Below are 20,320 nucleotides of genomic sequence, written 5' to 3' on the forward strand. Positions count from 1 at the left end.
CAGTGCTCTTACCCACTGAGCCATCTCTCCAGCCCCGCATGCCCACCCTTTAGTACACATCTTATCTACGTGTATGCTTGCCATTCAGGCACTAAATTTTATTAACATGTAAGCCCTTAGGCCCCAAACTGAAGACTAACTGTAAAACTGGGCAGTTTTTATTTTTCTTTACAATTTAATAAATATTTCTTGACGACTGCACATGGGGTAAGGCTGCTTGGCCGTTCAGAAGGATCACAGCAATGGTGTTTGCCTGGTGTGTAGTCTTTGGTAGTGGCTGGAGTGACGTGGATGATGTTGCTCTCAAACCAGCAAAACCGCATTTATGCACCCATCGTTTTCAGGATTGTTGGTAACTTGGGCATACTTTCCTAAGGAAAACCAAACCCAAAGGAAGAAAAGGGAGGAATGTTAAAAACCTTTTATCTTATAACATTTCTAATTACCATATCCATACAAGTAAGAAATGAGCGAAGACAAGCTAATTCAAGATCAAGTTGTACTAAGTTTACGTAAAGCGTTCACAAACAGTAGTTGGCTCCATTTTATTAATAATTAGATTAGTATCTACTTCCCAAGATGACTTTTTTCCCTTAATGTATTTCAAAACACTTTAATGACCTATTTTACAACATCTAAGTTTATGGATACTTTGGGCAGTAAAAGTAGAAACTAAATCAATGATAAGATTTTTCTAACTTAGCTCTTCTACATTAGAAAGAAAACTTACATACTTTTAATGCTCAGAAAAGTGTTTGAACTAGGACTACGGGAAAACAACCCCCATTTAAATTTTTACTTACCCCAAATAACCTTGCCTCCTTGTGTCACAAGGCCCAGCTCGCTCACATTCACTTCAATAACTGTACCTTTGGTGATTACACCCAAAGTTGTATATAATGGGGATGATGGATTCTTTTTCACACCAAGTATTGGCAGGCAAAAAGTAGCTTTCAGCTCAGGATGTGTGACGTGGGCTTTTTTGAAACGCAGACCCTAATAAGTCAAACAGGGTTAGTATGGGCTTCAGAATCCACCTTTTCTAGTCATCTCAGCTAGGGGAGGAACGATGGCTTAAATGTCCTGTCAATACTTGTAGTTTTCTTTCTCTAGTGCTCATACTTACTGAAGGCTTACTATGCCAGGGTGCCACAGCTCACAAGTGTCTCATTTATACATGACAACCTTATCCAAGCTCTCCACCTTCACAATTAACAGTGAAGCAAGGGTCTGCACGCTTGAATTTTATTTGCAGTTTAAATCATGGTAAATGAAATCAAACCTACAAGTTCCAATTTCAGGATTCCAAATACCTCAGCCACTTTGAAGGAGAAGAGAAAGGGATTAGAGGCTGTTAACTTTCTTTATGCAGGTAGTAACATGATGAAAAGACGGGAGGATATTCAGAGAGGAGTTTGTTACAGAAATGTTACCCAGTCACCCGAATGGGGTCCTATAAGCACAGTACTTTAAATGTCAGAATTCTATGCCTTATTCTTAGCTGTGTGGGAATGAAAGGAAAATGACATTAAATTCTTAGTATTGGACGAATTTTGAGAACCTTCCCTCCCTGAAAAAATGCTACCAAAATGTACTCTAAAAAGTATGATACAAAATCAAAATCAGGGGAATCATCATACAGTCCAAGAATGAATAATGTTCTAGGCTTTGCAGCCAGGTGTCCCTCGTTAGTAGGTGAACTGGGGAGAGGAGAAACTGTACTGTTAAGTGTGCATGGCTGTTAGCATAACAAGTTATTCAGATTGACCGTTAGGATCAACAGCACCAACATTCCCGTTTTCTAAGCAGGCTAAACTCTTTGAAAGGATTCTGAAAAAATTTAATTCAGTTCCATATTTTTCAAAGTAGTAGAGAAAATTCTGGGAGATGGGAGAAATTAGTTTGTTGGAGATAGTATCATTATTGCTATCAACAGAAATTAAGCTACTTTTATAGTCTCCTATGAACACAAAATGGTTACATACAGGATGTACTCAAAAGCAATAGAAGACATTTATCTCACTAAATTTCAGTGCACAGCCCAATGCCTTTTGTTCTTTTGTCTAAGACAAAACATTCCTTTGTTTAATAGGTCTAAGTTTGAGGCCTAGCACTTCAGGCATATAGCAGTTCACTTGCTGAATAGGAAAATATACTATAAAAAAATGAAGTCTAATGTATCACATTTAAGTAGAAGAATTCATTGGCAATGTGTTATAAGAATTCTTTCATTTCAAATCTATTATGAATCTGAAGTTAAGATTTAGCCTAGATTCATGGAAAAATGCTATGTACTTCCTACTAATGACTTAAATTAACAAAAATAGCACAAAATAGCCAGCATGGTGGCGCACACCTATAATCCCAGCATTTGGGGAGGCAGAGGCACAGACAGGTGGGTCTTTGTGAGTTTGAGGCCAGCCTGGTCTACAGGACAGCCAAGGCTACACAAGGAAAAAAAAAAAAAAAAAGAAAGAAAGAAAGAAAGAAAGAAAGAAAGAAAGAAAGAAAGAAAAACCAGCAGCACAAATGCTGCTCAGACTTTTTCACACCAATCTTAGTAGTTTCAAGAAACAGTAATTCAGTTTATCCTGCTTACTAAGGAACTAACATTAAGTCATCACACTCCTATAGTCTTACCATTGGTCTGATGAACCTTTCGTATTTAGGTGGTTTTCTGGTAAAACCATCACCAACAAAGCAGACTTTAGTAACCATCCTCTTCCATGCCTTCTTTTTTCTCTTTCCTGTTCGAATAACTTTCAATACTTCTGTTTCTCCTTGGGCACGGACTTTGGGTAGAGGGACTTCCCATTTTCCCTAAAAGTGTAGGTTTATAAGAAAATGATAGTAAGAGTAAGCCAAGAGTTCTAAGTCATACAAAGTGGAAGATTGCCTTCCGGGAACCATTCAACACACTTTTGTTGTTCAACTGTTTCGGAGAAGTCTGCTGTTGCTTAATAAGCCATAATTAAGCAAAACCAGTTAAGTTTGTGTATCATGGGTACAGGAAGTGAATGGTTCGGTTCAGCTAAATTCTCTTCATACTGCTAGAGACCAAAACCATACACCTCTAAGGCAGTTTATACACTTTACAAACAGCACACATGCTTGTTACTACTACCAGAGGGTTGACTGTACTTCATTTCTTTGTAGAAAATCACAGACTTCTCTAAAACAGACCATCTGTTTTATACTGCTCCAGAGTGCACAGAAATATATAATACAAAAACAAAACCCTTAAAGCTATCGCAGTGTAAGGCAGAGGAAAGAATTCTGGACTAACATTACTAAGACATGGGTTCTAGGAGCAACTAGCATTTCACAGTGCATGACTACAAGAATGGTTTACAATCCTCTGGACTCTAGTCTCTTATCTGCAATCAGACTCAGTCAGTGTAGTCGCTGAGTAGGTAATCACTGGTGTCTTCAATACCAGTCATACCATCCTAACTTGAGATATTACAAATTGAAGATTTTAATATTGTATTTTCCTATTGGAGTTCTTAAATAAATCTACTCACAGGTGCTTAAAAATATCTGTTCTTTCTGTTTTGGGACAGAATTTTAGCTGGTTTGACAGTAATTGTAAAAGGTGTGCTGAAAGAATTGCTGAATTTTTATGTAAATTAAATCCCTTTGGAAATTTTCTGCTGGAGCCAATTTTGGCACTGCAAAGCAAAAAAAACAAAGGTGTATTTTTCTCCACAATAGCACAACATTAGAGATTTTCAAATGGAGGAAGTCATTAGCTACTGAAATTTTAAGATTTACTGCTTAATTTTTAATTAAATTTTTAAACGAAAGGTGGCTTATAGGGTCTCATGTAGACCAAGTTGGCCTCAGATTTTCTATGTAGTCAAGGATGACCTTGGCTTCTGAACCTTCTGCCTCCCCCAAGTGCTGGGATTACAGATATGTTAGGCAAATACTCTATCAACTGAGCTATATCCACAGCTCCCTCTAATAAATTTTGCTGAAACTTAAAATTCTAAAATTCTTTCAACCAGGGTATATCAACTTTGGTGATAAGACAAACTAAATTTATAAAATTGAGCTGGAGAGATGGCTTAGCACTTAAAAGCACTTGCTGCTCTTCAGAGAACCTGGGTTCAGTTCCCAGCACCCACACAGCAGCTCATAATAGTCAATTAATTCCAGCTACAGGAAATCTAACATCCTCTTGTAGCCTTTGTTGGCACTATGTGGTATCATAAATATACACACTCAGGCAAACATACACATAAAATAAGCAAATCTTAAATCCTCATCATCAAAATTAAAACATTTACAAAACATTCTAAGACTTCAAGATCCAAATAATGTAACTTAATTTATTGTCCTTAAATGCTTCAAATTGGGGGGCCAAGATGGCGGCGCCAGGAGAACACTGTGTCTGAGAAGCAAGACAACAAACACTCTCCGTGCAGCGACCAGGAGACTGAACTCTGGGCCCTAAAACTACGGGGATCGTGTTTCCAAGGTGAGGGGAGGCTCCCACAGCGTGGGAATCAGTCGAGTCCACTCTCGGGCTGCCCAGCCAGATCCCGGGTAACGTGGGCTTTGGGTCTCGAGCCGCATGCATGCATGTCCCAATCACTTTCCCAAGCTGATTGGTGGGAACAAGGGTGCCAGAGACTGGGACCCCAGGGGGAAGGAAAGTTGCGAGTCTGATCACGGATCACCCAGTCTTTCCCTGGAAGGTCTCGCTGACCGCAGGTACCCGTTGCCATCACAACTGAGCTCCCGCCGTGCACGGAGAGCGGCTGCACGCCCAGCTCAAAATCCCTACTCCCTCTGCCTTGTGGGTCCACCAGTGTAATCCAGGCAAACAATCCCTGGATCTCAGAGAACTGCATAATAGTGGCCTGCAGGCCACTGCAATAGTCAGAGAATCCGAGCATGCACACTGAGCCCGCTAAAAGCGCATGGGAATAGCGCCAGCGTTACATTCCTTACTTAGGCAAAACTGAAACCACAACGCACACTCCCAAACCAGTGAACCTTTCTCATCTTTCTGAAAAAACAGTCCAGAAAACAGAAAGAGACGATCATAGCCCGAACTACAAACTCGAGGAACAAACAGTGAGGGTTATAAATAACCAGATGGCTAGAGGCAGACGTAAGAACACACCCAACAAAAATCAGGACATAATGACCTCATGAGCAACCCCACAAACCAATGGACATTTCAATTCACTAGATACACAAGAAAACAACCTCAAAACTATGTTTCTCCAGCTATTAGAGGCCCATAAAGATGAAATGAACAAAGCCCTCAGAGAAATAGCCAAAGAAATCGAGATGAACAAAGAGGAAACAAATAGAGCTCTCAGAGAAATGACCACGAATATTGAGGCAAACAAAGAAGAAATGAACAAAGCTCTCAAAGAAATGTCCACACAAATGAAGGCAAATAAAGAAGAAATAAACAAAGCTCTCATAGAAATACAGGCAATTATAGACAAAGAAGTAGAGGCACAGTTAGTGATATATAGAGAGGAATCAGACAAAAAAATAGAAGCTGTCATTGAAAAGCAGGACTCCACATTCAAACAGATGAAGGAAATGGTGCAAGACATGAAAACAGAATTAGAATCAATAAAGAAAACACAAATAGAGAAAAACCAGGAGCTGGAGAACATAGAGAAAAGATCAGGAACTACAAAGGTAAGCATCACCAACAGAATACAAGAGATGGAAGAAAGAATCTCAGGAGCCGAAGATACACTTGCAGAAATTGACACGTCTCTCAAAGAAAAAATAAAATCAGAAAAGTTCCAAACACAAAACATCCAAGAAATCAAGGACACCATGAAAAGACAAAATCTAAGAATAATAGGAGTAGAAGAAAAAGAAGACATCAGGCTCAAAGGTCCGGAAAATATTTTCAAGAAAATTATAGAAGAAAACTTTCCCAACTTAAAGAAGGAGATGGTCATAAACACACTAGAGGCCTACAGAACACCAAGTAGACTAGACCAGAAAAGAAATTCTTCACGGCACATCATAGTCAAAACACTGAACCTACAGAACAAAGAAAAAATTCTAAAAGCAGCAAGGGAAAAAGGCCAAGTAACATATGAAGGTAGACCTATCAGAATCACACCAGATTTCTACACAGTGAAAGCCAGAAGGGCCTGGACAGAAATCATACAGTCCTTAAGGGACCACAGATTCCAACCCAGACTACTATATCCAGCGAAACTTTCAAACAACATAGACGGAGAATTCAAAATATTCCATGACAAAACCAAATTTAAACAATATCTACATAGTAACCCAGCTCTACAGAAGTTACTAGAAGGGAAACTCCAAACCAAAGAAAACAACTACATCTAAGGAAACAGAGGAAATAGATAACTACACAACAAAAAAACCAAAAGAATACAAGCAATGAAACTCAGTGACACCACCAACCCCACATCAAAAGTAAGTAACAATTGTTGGTCACTAGTATCTATCAACATCAACGGACTCCCCAATAAAAAGACACAGACTAACAGAACGGTTGAGGAAACAGGATCCAACATTCTGTTGCATCCAAGAAACACACCTATGCAACAAAGATAAACACTGAGTAAAGGGCTGGAAAAATGTTTTTCAAGCAAATGGTTCCAGAAAACAAGCTGGAGTAGCCATCCTAATATCTAATAAAATAGACTTTCAACCCAAGTTAATAAAAAAAAGATAAGGAGGGCCACTATATTCTCATCAAAGGAAAAATCCATATCTATGGATTTTTGAATATTTATGCCCCAAATACAAGAGCACCTACATTCATAAATGAAACAGTATTAAAGCTTAAATCACACATTGATCCTAATACCTTAATAGTGGGAGACTTCAACACTCCACTCTCACCAAGGGACAGATCAACTAGACAGAAAACAAATAGGGAAATAAAAACACTTACAGAGTCCCTAAATCAAATGGACCTAATAGACGTCTACAGATTGTTTCATCCAAACTCAAAAGAATATACCTTCTTTTCAGCACCACATGGAACCTTCTTCAACATAGACCATATAGTTGGTCATGAAGCAAGCCTCAACAGATACAAAAAGATTGAAATAATCCCTTGTATTCTATCTGACCACCATGGACTAAAGCTGGACCTCAACAACAACAGAAATAACAAAAAGCCTACACACACATGGAAACTGAACAACTTGTTACTCAATGACAGCTGGGTTAAGGAAGAAATTAAGAAAGAAATTAAAGACTTCCTAGAATTCAATGAAAATGAAGGCACAACATACCCAAATTTATGGGACACATTGAAAGCAGTGCTCAGAGGAAAATTTATAGCACTAAGTGCCTGCAAGAAGAAATTCATAACATCACATACAAACAACTTAATGGCCCAACTGAAAACCCTAGAAAAAAAAAAAGAAGCAGATATACCCAAGAGGAGGAGACGGCTAGAAATAATCAAACTCAGGGCTGAAATCAATCAATTAGAAACAAATAAAACTATTCAAAGAATCAATGAAACAAAAAGCTGGTTCTTTGAGAAAATCAACAAGATAGACAAACCCTTAGCCAAACTAACTAAAAAGCAGAGAGAATCTATCCAAATCAGCAAAATCAGAAATGAAAAGGGTGACATAACTACAGACACTGAGGAAATTCAAACAATCATTAGGCCATACTACAAAAGCCTATATGCCACAAAATTTGAAAACCTAAATGAAATGGACAATTTTCTTGATAGATTCCATCTTCCAACATTAAGTCAAGATCAAGACTGAATATCCCTATACCCCCAAGGAAATTGAAGCAGTCATTCATAGTCTCCCCTCCAAAAAAAGCCCTGGGCCAGATGGTTTCAGTGAGGAATTCTACCAGACCTTCAAAGAAGTGCTAACACCAATTCTCCTCAAACTATTCCATAAAATAGAAACAGAAGGTACATTACCAAACTCATTCTATGAAGCGACAGTCACCCTGATACCTAAACCACACAAAGACCCAACAAAAAAAGAAAACTTCAGACCTATCTCTCTTATGAACATTGACACAAAAATACTCAATAAAATACTTGCAAACCGAATCTAAGAACACATCAAAGATATCATCCACCATGACCAAGTAGGCTTCATCCCAGGCATGCAAGGGTGGTTCAACATACGGAAATCCATCAATGTAAACCACCACATAAACAAACTGAATGAGAAAAACCACATGATCATCTCCTTAGATGCTGAAAAAGCATTTGACAAAGTCCAACACCCATTCATGTTTAAAGTCTTGGAGAGATCGGGGATACAAGGCACATATCTAAGCATAGTAAAGGCAATATACAGCAAGCCTATAGCCAACATCAAACTCAATGGAGAGAAACTTAAATCAATCCCACTGAAATCAGGGACAAGACAAGGCTGCCCACTCTCTCCATACCTCTTCAACATAGTACTTGAAGTCCTAGCCAGAGCAATAAGACAACTAAAGGAGATCAAGGGGATACAAATCGGAAAGGAAGAGGTCAAAGTGTCACTATTTGCAGATGATATGATATTATATATGAGCGACCCCAAAAATTCAACGAGAGAACTCCTCCAGCTGATAAACACCTTCAGCAAAGTGGCAGGATACAAAATCTACTCAAAAAAATCAGAAGCCCTCCTGTATATCAAAGACAAAAGGGCCAAGAAAGAAATTAGGGAAACAACACCCTTCACAATAGCCACTAATAACATAAAGTACCTTGGGGTGACACTAACCAAGCAAGTGAAAGACCTGTTTGAGAAAAACTTCAAGTCTTTGAAGAAAGAAATTGAAGAAGATATCAGAAGATGGAAAGATCTCCCGTGCTCATGGATTGGTAGGATTAACATTGTGAAAATGGTCATCCTGCCAAAAGCAATCTACAAATTCAATGCAATTCCCATCAAAATACCAACTCAATTCCTTACAGACCTTGAAAAAAAGATTCTCAGCTTCATATGGAGAAACAAAAAACCCAGAATCTCCAAAACAATCCTGTACAACAACAGAACATCTGGAGGTATCTCCATCCCCGATCTCAAGTTGTACTACAGAGCAATAGTAATAAAAACTACATGGTATTGGCATAAAAACAGAAAGGAGGATCAATGGAACCGCATAGAAGACCCAGAAATAAACCCACACACCTATGAATACTCGATTTTTGACAAAGAAGCCAAAACCATTCAATGGAAAAAAGACAGCATCTTCAACAAATGGTGCTGGTCCAACTGGATGTCTACATGCAGAAAAATGCAAATAGATCCATATTTATCACCCTGCACAAAACTAAAGTCCAAGTGGATCAAAGACCTCAACATAAAACCAGATACTCTAAATCTGAAAAAGTGGGGAACAGCCTAGAACTCATTGGCACAGGAGACAACATCCTGAACAGAAAGAACACCAACAGCACAGGCTCTAAGAGCAACAATCAATAAATGGGACCTCATGAAACTGAAAAGCTTCTGTAAAGCAAAGGACACCGTCATCAAAACAAAACGACTGCCTACAGATTGGGAAAGAATCTTCACTAACCCTTTATCTGACAGAGGACTAATATCCAGTATATACTAAAGAACTAAAGAACTAAAGAAGCTGAAAAGCAGCAAACCAAGTAATCCAATTAAAAAATGGGGAACAGAGCTAAACAGAGAATTCTCGACAGAGGAATATCGAATGGCAGAGAAACACTTAAAGAAATGCTCAACCTCACTAGCCATCAGGGAAATGCAAATCAAAACGACCCTGAGATTTCACCTTATACCCGTCAGAATGGCCAAGATGAAAAACTCAAGTGACAACACATGCTGGAGAGGTTGTGGAGAAAGGGGAACCCTCCTCCACTGCTGGTGGGAATGTAAACTGGAACAACCACTCTGGAAAGCTATCTGGCGCTTTCTCAGACAATTAGTGCTTCCTCAAGACCCAGCTATACCACTGCTAGGTATATACCCAAACTTTGCTCAAGTACACAAAAGGGATACTTGCTCAACCATGTTTATAGCAGCTCTATTTGTAATAGCCAGAACCTGGAAACAACCCAGATGTCCATCAATGGAGGAGTGGATACAGAAATTGTGGTATTTTTACACAATGGAATACTACTCAGCAATCAAAAAGGAGGAAATCATGAAATTTGCAGGCAAGTGGTGGGATCTAGAAAAGATCATTCTGAGTGAAGTATCCCAGAAGGAGAAAGACAAACACAGTATATACTCACTTATATAGACCTATAAGATATGATAAACATAATGAAATCTATACACCTAAAAAAGATAATCCAGTGAGCGGACATGGGGTAAGATGATCAATCCTTGTTTAGAAAGACAGATGGGATGTGCACTGAACGTATGACAGGAGTCTACTGAGCACATCTGAAAGACTCTACCTAGCAGTGTTTTCAAAGCAGATACAAAGACTCATGACCAAACCTTCGGCAGAGTACAGGGAATCATATGAAAGAAGGGGAGTTAGTCTGATGGGAAAAGGATAGGAGCTCCACAAGGACCAAATATATCTGGGCACAGGGTCTTTTCTGAGACTGACATTCAACCAAGGACCATGTATGGATATAACCTAGAACCTCCACTCAGATGTAGCCTGTGGTAGCTCAGTAACCAATTGGTTTCCCAAAGTGAGGGGAACAAGGACTATTTCTAACAGGAACTCAATGACTGGCTCTTTAACCTCCCCAACCCCCCAAGGGAGGAGCAGTCCTGTTAGGCCACAGAGGAGGGCTTTGCAGCCAGTCCTGAAGATACCTGATAAAACAGGATTGGATGGATGGGGAGGAGGTCCCCTCTATCAGTGGACTTGGATAGGGGCACGGTGGAGATGAGGGAGGGAGGGTGGGATTGGGAGGGAATGAGGGAGCGGGATACAGCTGGGATACAGTTAATAAAATGTAACTGATAAGAAAAAAATAAAATTAAAAAAAAATGCTTCAAATTAAACTGGAGACAAATCTAGAATGCCAACTTTTCACTTAAATATTTCTCTCAAGCAAAATAAGACTTTTTTTTTTTCCTTACCGCTTTCTCTTTCCGTTTCTGCTTAATCATGTTGGAGAGCACTTTTGCTCTAGACTGTCCCTCTCTGTCCAGCAGGTAGGCAGGCACTGCTCCCTGAGGAGTCTTCTCATCATTCTTCTGTTTGGTGTTTCTCTTTTCATGCATCTTGATACTATGAGAAAGGAAAGAGACTCAGACTATGCTTAGTAATTATTACCTAATGGCTGTTACCTGCTTATGAGAATTAGACAGGACCACTTACGTCTTTTTCATTTGTATTTTCTCGGCATGGCGCTGTTTATGGTAGAGCTTAGCCTTCAGACCAATCATTTTTTTTGCCTTCTTTGAGCGTTCATGGGCCTCCCGGCCTTCTTTCTTTCTCTTTTTCTCATGGTAATCCAAACGATGCCCATATCGTTTACGGTGTAATTCAATATATTCATTTTGTGGCTGTAACAATTGAAGAAATGTTACCTTAATTTTTCCAAGTACTACCGACAAGATTATCCTAATATTTTACATAGAATATAAAGTAGATAAGACTCATACTACCTAAAGCTTCAATAACTCTAGCACTATTAACCCTTCATATGATGTGAGTTAAATACATTCTCACCTTGGACAGCTTATTTATGTTTACACCTGCATGACTCTTTGGAAAAGCTACTGTTCAATGAAGGGATTTATCCAAAATCTACTATAGGATTTCATTCTCTCTCTCTCTTTTTTTTCTTCTCTCAGACAATAAGGTAAATTATTTTCAGTTTTTTGTTTTTTTTATAGAAATTGTTAGTTTTGCTTAAACATAATTTACATAAAACAAAATTTGTCACTTTGAGTTGTGGGTTTGTAGCTGTAATTTCTGGCCAATTACACATTTCTGTAACCATTATAACCAAGATGGCATATTTATTTCCTATCACCTCAAAATGTTCCTTTGTGCTACTATGAAGTCAATCTTATTTCCTCATCTTATTTTCCCAGTGAACAGAATAATACAACCATCTTGTGTATATCAGTACTTATACATTTCGTGATTGGTAGTACCCTACGATGTATATAAATGATATAAACTTATTTATTTATCCACTGACCATATGAAAGATATTTGGACTGACCATTTTCTTTATCAGGAATAAAGTTGCAATAAATATAGTCGAATTCAGATCTCTGTATGGAAATTGTCTGACATACTGTCTTCCAAAGTGCGCGTATTACATGCACGTTGCCGGTATTGTATGGGATCTCTTTTGCGTTTTAAATAGTTTCGTTTTTATTAATTTAACAATAAACTATGAAAAAAAATAAAAAAAAACAAAAAAAATAAAAAAAAACAATAAACTATGGCCAGCATTTATTTATTATTTTGACCCCACAAAACAAACAAACACGACGATGGAAGGCCAAGTCCAGCAAAGAGAATTATGCTAGGCAATAAAATCATTACGGGTGGTGTTTTCAACAGCTATCATTTAAACCTTGCAGCAACTACACGAAAGGTAAAAGCATTCCATACTGTAAGGAAACATCCAGTAGAAAAGAGAAAGGCAGGCAGTCTGGACCGGCATGTTTGGTTTCGCAATTCATTCACTGTGTGGCTACAGGTTTACTGACAAGTAGAAAGGTGTGATGCGATTAGTGGGGCCCTGATGCCACGCTGCCAAGATCAGAACTTTAATACTAACTCTTGTCTCACTTGTGTTCCCGGAAGCTGAGCGTGGGTTCACGGAGTCTGCATCGGGGTCCTCAGCACCTCAGTTCCGCTCACTGCGGTCCTCACGCCCCGACAGCCCGACCACGCTAACCCCGACGCCCTCCGTCGCCAGCGCCCGAGGCGTCCTCCTTACCATGATGACTGCCGCGGGGCAGCCGTCCGCGACCTCCCGGGTGCCGAAAACCTCTTCAATTCGGGGTCCCGCTGGCCCACGAGCCTGGTTCGCCCAGACCGGAACGGGAAAAGGAAGTCCTTTAAGTGGGCCGAGTGAAGCGCAAGCTCCACACAACAGTTCCGGCTCGGCTTTAGGTAGAAGAGCGGAAGTTGCTAGCAGGAGACATTTAGCTGATGCCCCACCGGAAGTGGGGAGAGCGAGCTGCCTAGGGAGCCACGACCCGGGACGTCTGTAGGTTCCTTCTGCGGTTGTGAGGGTAGTGTTTGCGGTGGGGCGTTGTAGCGTGAGGCCGTTGCCAGTTTTGCAGTGGCCGGTGTCTCTCGCTCCCCGCAGTCTGGCGGAGAGGAGCCAGTGGTTGATGCACAGCCGAGCGCGCTATGGATGCCACAGTCTTGCACTGCTGATCTTGTAGCTTGAGGTGTGCTCAATTAGGGACATTGTTTTAATCTTCGTCCTTTATGAAGGTGACCGATTTTTCCCCTCTCCCTTTGCTAGTGTATGCACAATTAGTTGCTATTATGTAGAAAGTAAATCTGCTGGGCCAAAGCAGGAGATTAATTTCGGTTTTGCGGAGGCCCAGATTTTTTCCCCCTAAATTCTTGAGACCTTTTTTTTTGTATCCCGGAACTTGGACTAAAGGGACTTAAATTGTAGGTAGGAATTCCCAGGAAAGCACATCTAATTAAGGTCAGTTTTACCGTTTAGAAAATTGTTTTTGTCGTTTTACTTTTTTAATATGTACGAGTGTTTTTGCTTTTTTAATATGTACGAGTGTTTTTGGTTTTTGGTGTATATGCGCACCACATGCGTGCCTGGTGCAAAGAACAGGGTGTTGGATCACAAATATAGTTGGGAGTGCTAGTAGCTTCTGGGAATTGAATCTGGGTTCCCTGGAAGAACAGTCAAACTCTTAGCTGCTGAGTCACCTCTCCAATTCCCAGTTTTACCTTTTTACTGTAGTCACAGAAGGCCCCTAATGAACTCTAGTTTGGAACTACCAAATTAGAAAGTTTTCATCTCAGGAAGTCTTAGAGCTCGGATTCAGGCTGTCTTCCAGGGCTCCATAGTACAGTGTGATTTTGTTTTAATCCAGAACTAATACTGATTAGCCTTCGTTTATTTCCAGGTGCAGTAGATTATGTGATTTATCTAAGACTTGAGAAGACCTGAAAGGCAGATGAACTTCCAACACAATCAGTCAACATCCTTTGATTTCACTGTTAAGAATAAGTATGTAGTTATGGGTTGAGATTTAATTGAGGAAATTTTACTGTATCATATTCAAGACATTTATACAGGCATACAGTGAATTTTGATCATTGTCTCAACTCCCAGATCCATCTTCCCCTTGACCAGTCATATTCATCCCTTTAGTTTCAAAAAGATTTTTTTTTTTTAAATTTTGACTATGTATGGGTGTGTGTGTGCACATGAGTGCTGGTGCTTTTGGAGGCCATGGAGGCCATAAATGTCAGGTTCTCTGAAGCTAGTTATGACACTTGTGAGCTGCCAGTGTGGAGGCTGTGCTGCGGCCTGAACTTAGTCTTCTGCAAGAGCAGCATGCACCCTTAACCGCTCAATGTTCAGTCCAACGTGCATATACTTGATTGAAATTGCTAAACTGGTTGCCGGATGCGATGGCACACGCCTGTAATCCCAGCAATATGGAAGGCAGAAGCAGGCAGATCACTGTGAGTTTGAGGCTAGCCTGGTCTACAAAGCCAAAGCAACACAGAGAAAGCCTGTCTTGAAAAAAAAACAAACAAAAATAAAACAACAACAGCGAAAAACAACAGAAAACAGTGTAGTAACTGATAATACATTCTTTTTGTGGGGTTGAGACAGGGCCCCTCTACGTAGCCTTGGCTGTCCTAGAGTTCTAGGACTATGTAGATCAGGCTGGTCTTGGACTCACAGATTCAGCTGTTTCTGATAGGATTAAAGGAGTGCCTCACCACTCCTGACCAACTGATGAAATATTCTACTGCCAGTGCCTAGGTTAATGCCAAGGATGACCCCTGATAGAAAAGATCAGTATTGTCTCAGGACCCCCAAGACCTCATTCTTAGCACAAAGGAGATTTATTTGCCCAGAGGAACAAAGGGCAGGGAGTAAGAGACAAGGACAGGAGATAGAGGATGAGGGAGAGGGTACAAGGGAGAGTGGGAAGGAGTGTTTGTCCCAGAGGGACAAAGGACTGCCTCTGAATAGAGAGATAGGCATGACCCATAGGCAAATGGCAGTTTATAAAGGTAAAATGGGAAACGCCGTGTTGGGATGGGGTGTTTAATTTTGATTGGGTATGTTAATTAGGTGAGCCAAAGGGGGACTTTAGTACTTTGATAGCTGGACCACAATCAGCCTCAGGAGGAGGAAGTAGCCAAATAAGGGACTAGACCTTGTAGACCAGTTTTAGGAATGTAATTTAAAAGTTTTTAGCAAGGCAGAGGGCAAGAAGAGCAGGTTTGGAAGGAGGATAGTTTCAGCATGACTTACTGCATAACTGATTTAGCATTGTCTCCTGTGTCCTAGACCTTAGATACTTCTGTCCTTTTCTCACACCTTTGATCTTGTGCTTTAAGCCCAGGGAAAACTTGGTAAATGTGGGTTTAGGAGCTTGTTGTGCTGAAGTCAAACCCAGGACCTTAGCATCCTAAGCAGATGCTCTGCCTGGGAGTTGCATCTCAGGGGGTTAGTAAATGTTTGTGAAGTCAAGGTGCTCTGTTTCTATAGTCACAGAAAAGCAGCTCACTTTACTGTAGCCTTTATGTGTTTTATTTTCACATATTGTTTAAAAATCATGATAGATAGGTTTTGTTGACAATGATAAACTACCAAGTTTCCATGAGAGTATTTACTATACTTAATTCTATATATTTGCCTAAAATATTTTTATTTGTTTAATTTTAAAATTTCAATAAATGTGCTTTAATTATGTCTTGAAGTTTTGTTTGTTTGGGTTTTTTTTCGGGGGGGGTTTGGTTTTTCTTTGAGTTGTACTATGTAGCCCAGGTGACCTAAAATTTGACATCCTTCCTCTCTGCTTCCCAAGGGCTACCATACCGTCAGCCATCCACATCTTTCTTTAAGAATTAAGATGTCGCTGGGTCCACACCTGTAATCCCAGCAGAGGCAGGCAGATCTCTGTGAGTTCGGGGCCAGCCTGCTCTACAAAGACAGGACAGCCACAGATACACAGAGAAACCCTGTCTTAAAAAAGAAAAAAAATTAAGTGGGTTTGTTTGTTTGTTTGTTTTAAAGGGGAACAGTTTAAGCTTAACTGAGTGTTTCATTTAGTACAAAGTTTTACTTTTTGAATGATGCATTGAAATTTTGGTAGCTAAAATTATTCTAAATTACTTTTTAAAATATACAATTTTATTCTGGCTTGTATATGTTAAGGTTTTTTTATTTTGTTTGTTTTCTCAGTGATAGCATTTTGGAGGACCACAATGTTTCCCAGCTGGAGGATTTTTGCAGTGAATCAACAGAAAATATTTGGTGGGCACATTAATGTAAGTGATTCTTACAAAAATGGTTTACTTTATTAGCCTAATTATTTTTTTCTCAGAGGTTTAGTATAGCTCATCATTCACAATTTAATTTGGTCAAACTACCTTAATTTAATTGGATATGCAACTTAAAAATTTCTTATAGCAATAAAAAGAGCAACAGACAAAATGGAATGATGTTCTCTTGAGGTAATAAAATGTCAAGTGTTTTGAAGGAAGCTGATGATCTCTGTCTCTTCCAAGCATGGCAGTATTTAATGCTCACCCATATCTACTAAGTAAGAGTATGCTATATGTGTGTGTGTGTGTGTGTGTGTGTGTGTGTGTGTTTGTGTGTGTTGAAATGTCTGTGAAGTAAAGTTTTGTGATGTTATGTCAAGACAGAACATCATTATTAAATAGTTGAAGTACAACTTTGTGCAGAGCTGTTGGAAGCTAATTTCTAAGGCAGTTTGACACTTGCCTCATGTTTCATGAATAACATCTTAGTTATAAGCTTTTCTAATGCTAGACCTTTATATGTCATTTAGTAAACCCACATTTTCATTATGCGTTGCAAATATGAATCCTCAAGTGGAACCATGCCCTCTGTCACTCACCTACTGGGACTGAGCTTGTCTGGGCTGTTTCTCCTCCAGCAGTGACCCAGCAGGGAGCTTTGGAGAGCCTGTAACCCAAATGGCACATGCCTTGTCATTAGGCTAGCAATTCATTTTGCTACCTTAAAATTACTTGCGTAGCTTTCTGAGGAATGTCTTCTTCCATTGAGAGAGTATATAGAGAGGCTCTTGTTCTGTAGTAGAGGCTGGCCTCAAGCTTGACATCTTCTTGCCTCAGCCTCCTGATTCCTGGGATTACAGGCAGGTGTCACTGCACCCAGCAAGAATTTGTATTTTCTATTTTCTGCATTGAATGTGTAATGCTAAAGTAAAATTAATGTCAATTTCTTTTTGTCCATCCTAGACCATGTGTTACTGTAAAATAAAAGCAAGTTTAAAAAGATCAAAGACTCGTGTACCTCTTACAAGAAACTACAGTTCCCCACCAGGTACAGCTGTTAGATTCCTCTAGCTTTGCCTGAAATTTTGCTTTCCCTTCTCTGTCACGTTGTCTTTCACTTCTTTTTCATGAAGAAGCTTTCTTTTTCAGAGGTTCTGAACTATTTTAAGTTGTTGGCTGTTTCCTTGAGATTATTAGGTGAGAGTGTTTGGTAGATGCAAGGGGGATGGGGACCAGTGGAGTTATGTTCCTCCTCTCCTGGGCCTTTGCTGACCTGAGCAAAGGGATAGTGGGTGGGTTTAGTAGCTGAACTCTAAGGTTACTATGTGAATCTGCTTGTGGATTGGCCCCCCCGTAAAATACTTATTGTTAGTTCATTGCTAATTTTTGTGTTAGCATGTTTTGTGTTAGCATGGCACTAGAGATTTACTAGAATAATTTACTTTGAAGAGTTTAGTAGAAGCTTGGTGACATATTTATGTGGAATAGTTTAGATGAGGTGCATGACAGGTAAAACCTGGAATGCTTCATTCCTCCTGGCCTTCCTGTGTCTGAAGTGAGCAAATAGTACTGAATGAAAAGAACTCAGATTCATCATGAGTAAATAACAAAGTGAAATAATACTGATTGGCTGTTGCTTTACAAGATATATGAGTTTCATGGCTGCATTGTTCGTGTGTACATGGGCTTTTGTATTCTGCCCCTGCTAATTTAACTGTGGCATGCACTTTGTCTCTTGGTCTTTAGACTCCCAGTAAGATTTTTAAAATGTAAAACTGTTCTTATTTTAGAAATTTAGAATACCTGACTTAAATAACATGAAAGTAGAGATTAAATTCACAAGTAAAACTGTTGTTGCTTCAGTATAATTACTGAAACTTAAGCTAGCATGGAGTGATCATTGTGGACGTTTCCCCTATTAAGAAGTACCTATGGCTGAGTGGTGGCTCACATTAAAATTCCAGTCTGAACAAAGCTGAGAAAGGAGGTGTGAGAATGTAACTCCAGATAGGACTACATACAAGACTCTGCCTCAGAAACCTGAGATAAAACTGGGTGTGGTGTGTGCACACCTTTAACCTCAGAATTCCAAGGAAGGAGGCACTCTGTGAGTTCGAGGCCAGTCTGGTGTACATAGGAAGTTCCAAGTCATCCAAGGCTTCATGGTGAGACACTGCCTCAAAAAAAACAAAACAAAACAAAAAAAAAAACAAGCCAAACCCAACCAACCAAAGAGAACATTAAATAAATAAAACAAAATGAAAAAAAAAAACCAACAACCAAAGAATCAAACAAAAACCCAAAAAACAAAAACCACAACACTGCTTAGCTCTTTGGAAGTGATTGGGTGTTGCAGCTTCTGTTGACAGATTCGCTCAGGCTGTCCATCTGTCTATGAAGGCATCGAGCCTGGCAGTGTTAAAGAAGGGGGGCACCAGCCTGGTGGCAGTTCACTTTCAAATCAGCTAATCCCTCTGAGAGCCTCAAGACTTGAAAATGCAGGCTTACATTGCTGCACACTTACATTTTTCCTTTGACCTAAGATCTACTGTTACCTTCCATCATTGCTATGAACACTAACTATACAGTTCTATAAATAGAGGTATAATAAGTAACTGACTGAAATAATCCGTTTGGTTTTCAGTTTTTTTGTTTGTTTGTTTGTTTGTTTTTGTGTTTTTTTTTCAAGACAAGGTTTCTCTGTGTAGCCTTGGCTGTCCCTCTGTAGACCAGGCTGGCCTTGAACTCAGGGATCTGCCTACCTCTACCTCTGAATTCCTGGGATTAAAGGTGTGCTTAACAATTGCCTGGAAAAATCTGTATTTTTTTAAGGATTTGATTTAGAAATTGGTTTGTGGGTATGAGTTAAAAGAAGAAAAATTGATATCCAGAACTTGGTACCATCAACCACAGCTTTCTTACTTATTGGTAGAAAATGAATCCTAAGTACATTTTTATTGAGCTTGGTTTTGCTTTCATTTATTTTGTATGTTTGCATATATAAGTTAAAATTTTTTATAAACTTAGCAGTTTTATTTTAATTCTCTTCCTATTAGGCATAGTAGGAAATGATGTCAAATCCCTTCATTCCATCATTAACCCTCCTGTCGCTAAGTAAGTACTGTCTTTATACTGGTTTCCTGTAGGCTGTTGAGGAAGTTTACAGGTCTTGACAGGTTTTACTAGTGACTCATGTAATTTCTGTGATTTCTACATAAATGTTAGTATGTATCTCCAAAGATTTTTCTCAGTTAAATATTAAGAATTTTTAATGGAACAAAATTAAATATGAGATATTCCTAAGGTTATAACTAGCCCTTTTATTCCTTAGCTATTTTGTATGATAATGTGGTAGCATACATCAGTGGCAGTGGGTAAGGAACAGGAGAGGGTGATGTGGGGTGAATGTGACCAAAGTATATCACATACATGTATAAAATGTCATGGTGCAGCCTATTATTATGTATACTTAAATATGCTGATAATAAACCAAAAATATGTTTTGTATTTGTCTTTGTACATATCACCTTTAAAATGTGCACAGCATAGATATTTTGATTATAATATGCACCTTATAATGCATGCCTTTTCCCCTCTTTTAAACAGAATTCGTAATATTGGAATTATGGCTCATATTGATGCAGGCAAAACTACCACCACAGAAAGAATTTTGTACTATTCTGGATATACAAGATCACTGGGAGGTTAGAATGGATTCATCTTCTCCCCAATCCCCCACTAGCAAAAACATCAATGGGAAAGATTTTAAGATGTCAGCTAGAGTATGATGTGGAGTCTCTGATATCTAAAGGTAGCTGCAGCATCACCAAAGGACCTTCTGAGATTTAGCTCAGCATTGAGTCCCCAAGGCTGTCATAAGCCTCGTTTGACACTGGTCTACTAGATAGTTTTAGGA

General features: G+C 39.3%; 2 protein-coding genes across 9 annotated transcripts in view; one reads left to right on the plus strand and one right to left on the minus strand.

The window, feature by feature from the left end:
* Window positions 1–136: 136 nt before the first annotated feature.
* Nsa2 (NSA2 ribosome biogenesis factor) lies at window positions 137–13,003 on the minus strand. Its single transcript, XM_060385608.1, has 6 exons — window positions 12,851–13,003; window positions 11,266–11,453; window positions 11,025–11,175; window positions 2,641–2,820; window positions 804–996; window positions 137–371 (listed from the first exon to the last, which is right to left on the minus strand). Exons 1-6 carry the CDS (start codon window positions 12,851–12,853, stop codon window positions 304–306), a joined length of 783 nt encoding a protein of 260 aa, XP_060241591.1. The 5' UTR covers window positions 12,854–13,003; the 3' UTR covers window positions 137–303.
* Window positions 13,004–13,063: 60 nt separating this feature from the next.
* Window positions 13,064–20,320, plus strand: part of Gfm2 (GTP dependent ribosome recycling factor mitochondrial 2) — a 34,579-nt gene continuing 27,322 nt past the window's right edge. The window contains exons 1-6 of one of the 8 annotated variants that reach the window (XM_021639573.2): window positions 13,064–13,123; window positions 14,019–14,122; window positions 16,322–16,407; window positions 17,368–17,452; window positions 19,461–19,518; window positions 20,011–20,108. In XM_021639573.2, the coding sequence (XP_021495248.1) occupies window position 14,122; window positions 16,322–16,407; window positions 17,368–17,452; window positions 19,461–19,518; window positions 20,011–20,108 (328 nt within the window). In that variant the 5' untranslated portion in view covers window positions 13,064–13,123; window positions 14,019–14,121. Of the gene's footprint in view, window positions 13,580–14,018; window positions 14,123–16,321; window positions 16,408–17,367; window positions 17,453–19,460; window positions 19,519–20,010; window positions 20,109–20,320 lie in introns of all 8 variants that reach the window. The other 7 variants (XM_021639572.2, XR_009592386.1, XM_021639574.2 and 4 more) reach the window with 7 other exon arrangements.

This window comes from Meriones unguiculatus, chromosome 6, assembly GCF_030254825.1.
Source record: "Meriones unguiculatus strain TT.TT164.6M chromosome 6, Bangor_MerUng_6.1, whole genome shotgun sequence".
Lineage (NCBI taxonomy): Eukaryota > Metazoa > Chordata > Mammalia > Rodentia > Muridae > Meriones > Meriones unguiculatus.

Excerpts from the sequence above, each read along its gene's own strand:
- Nsa2 (XM_060385608.1), bottom strand. Across the intron at positions 11,176-11,265 it reads AAAATACAAATGAAAAAGAC|TATCAAGATGCATGAAAAGA; the intron begins GTAAGTGGTCCT and ends CCTTTCTCATAG. Across the intron at positions 997-2,640 it reads AAAGGTTCATCAGACCAATG|GGTCTGCGTTTCAAAAAAGC; the intron begins GTAAGACTATAG and ends TTGACTTATTAG.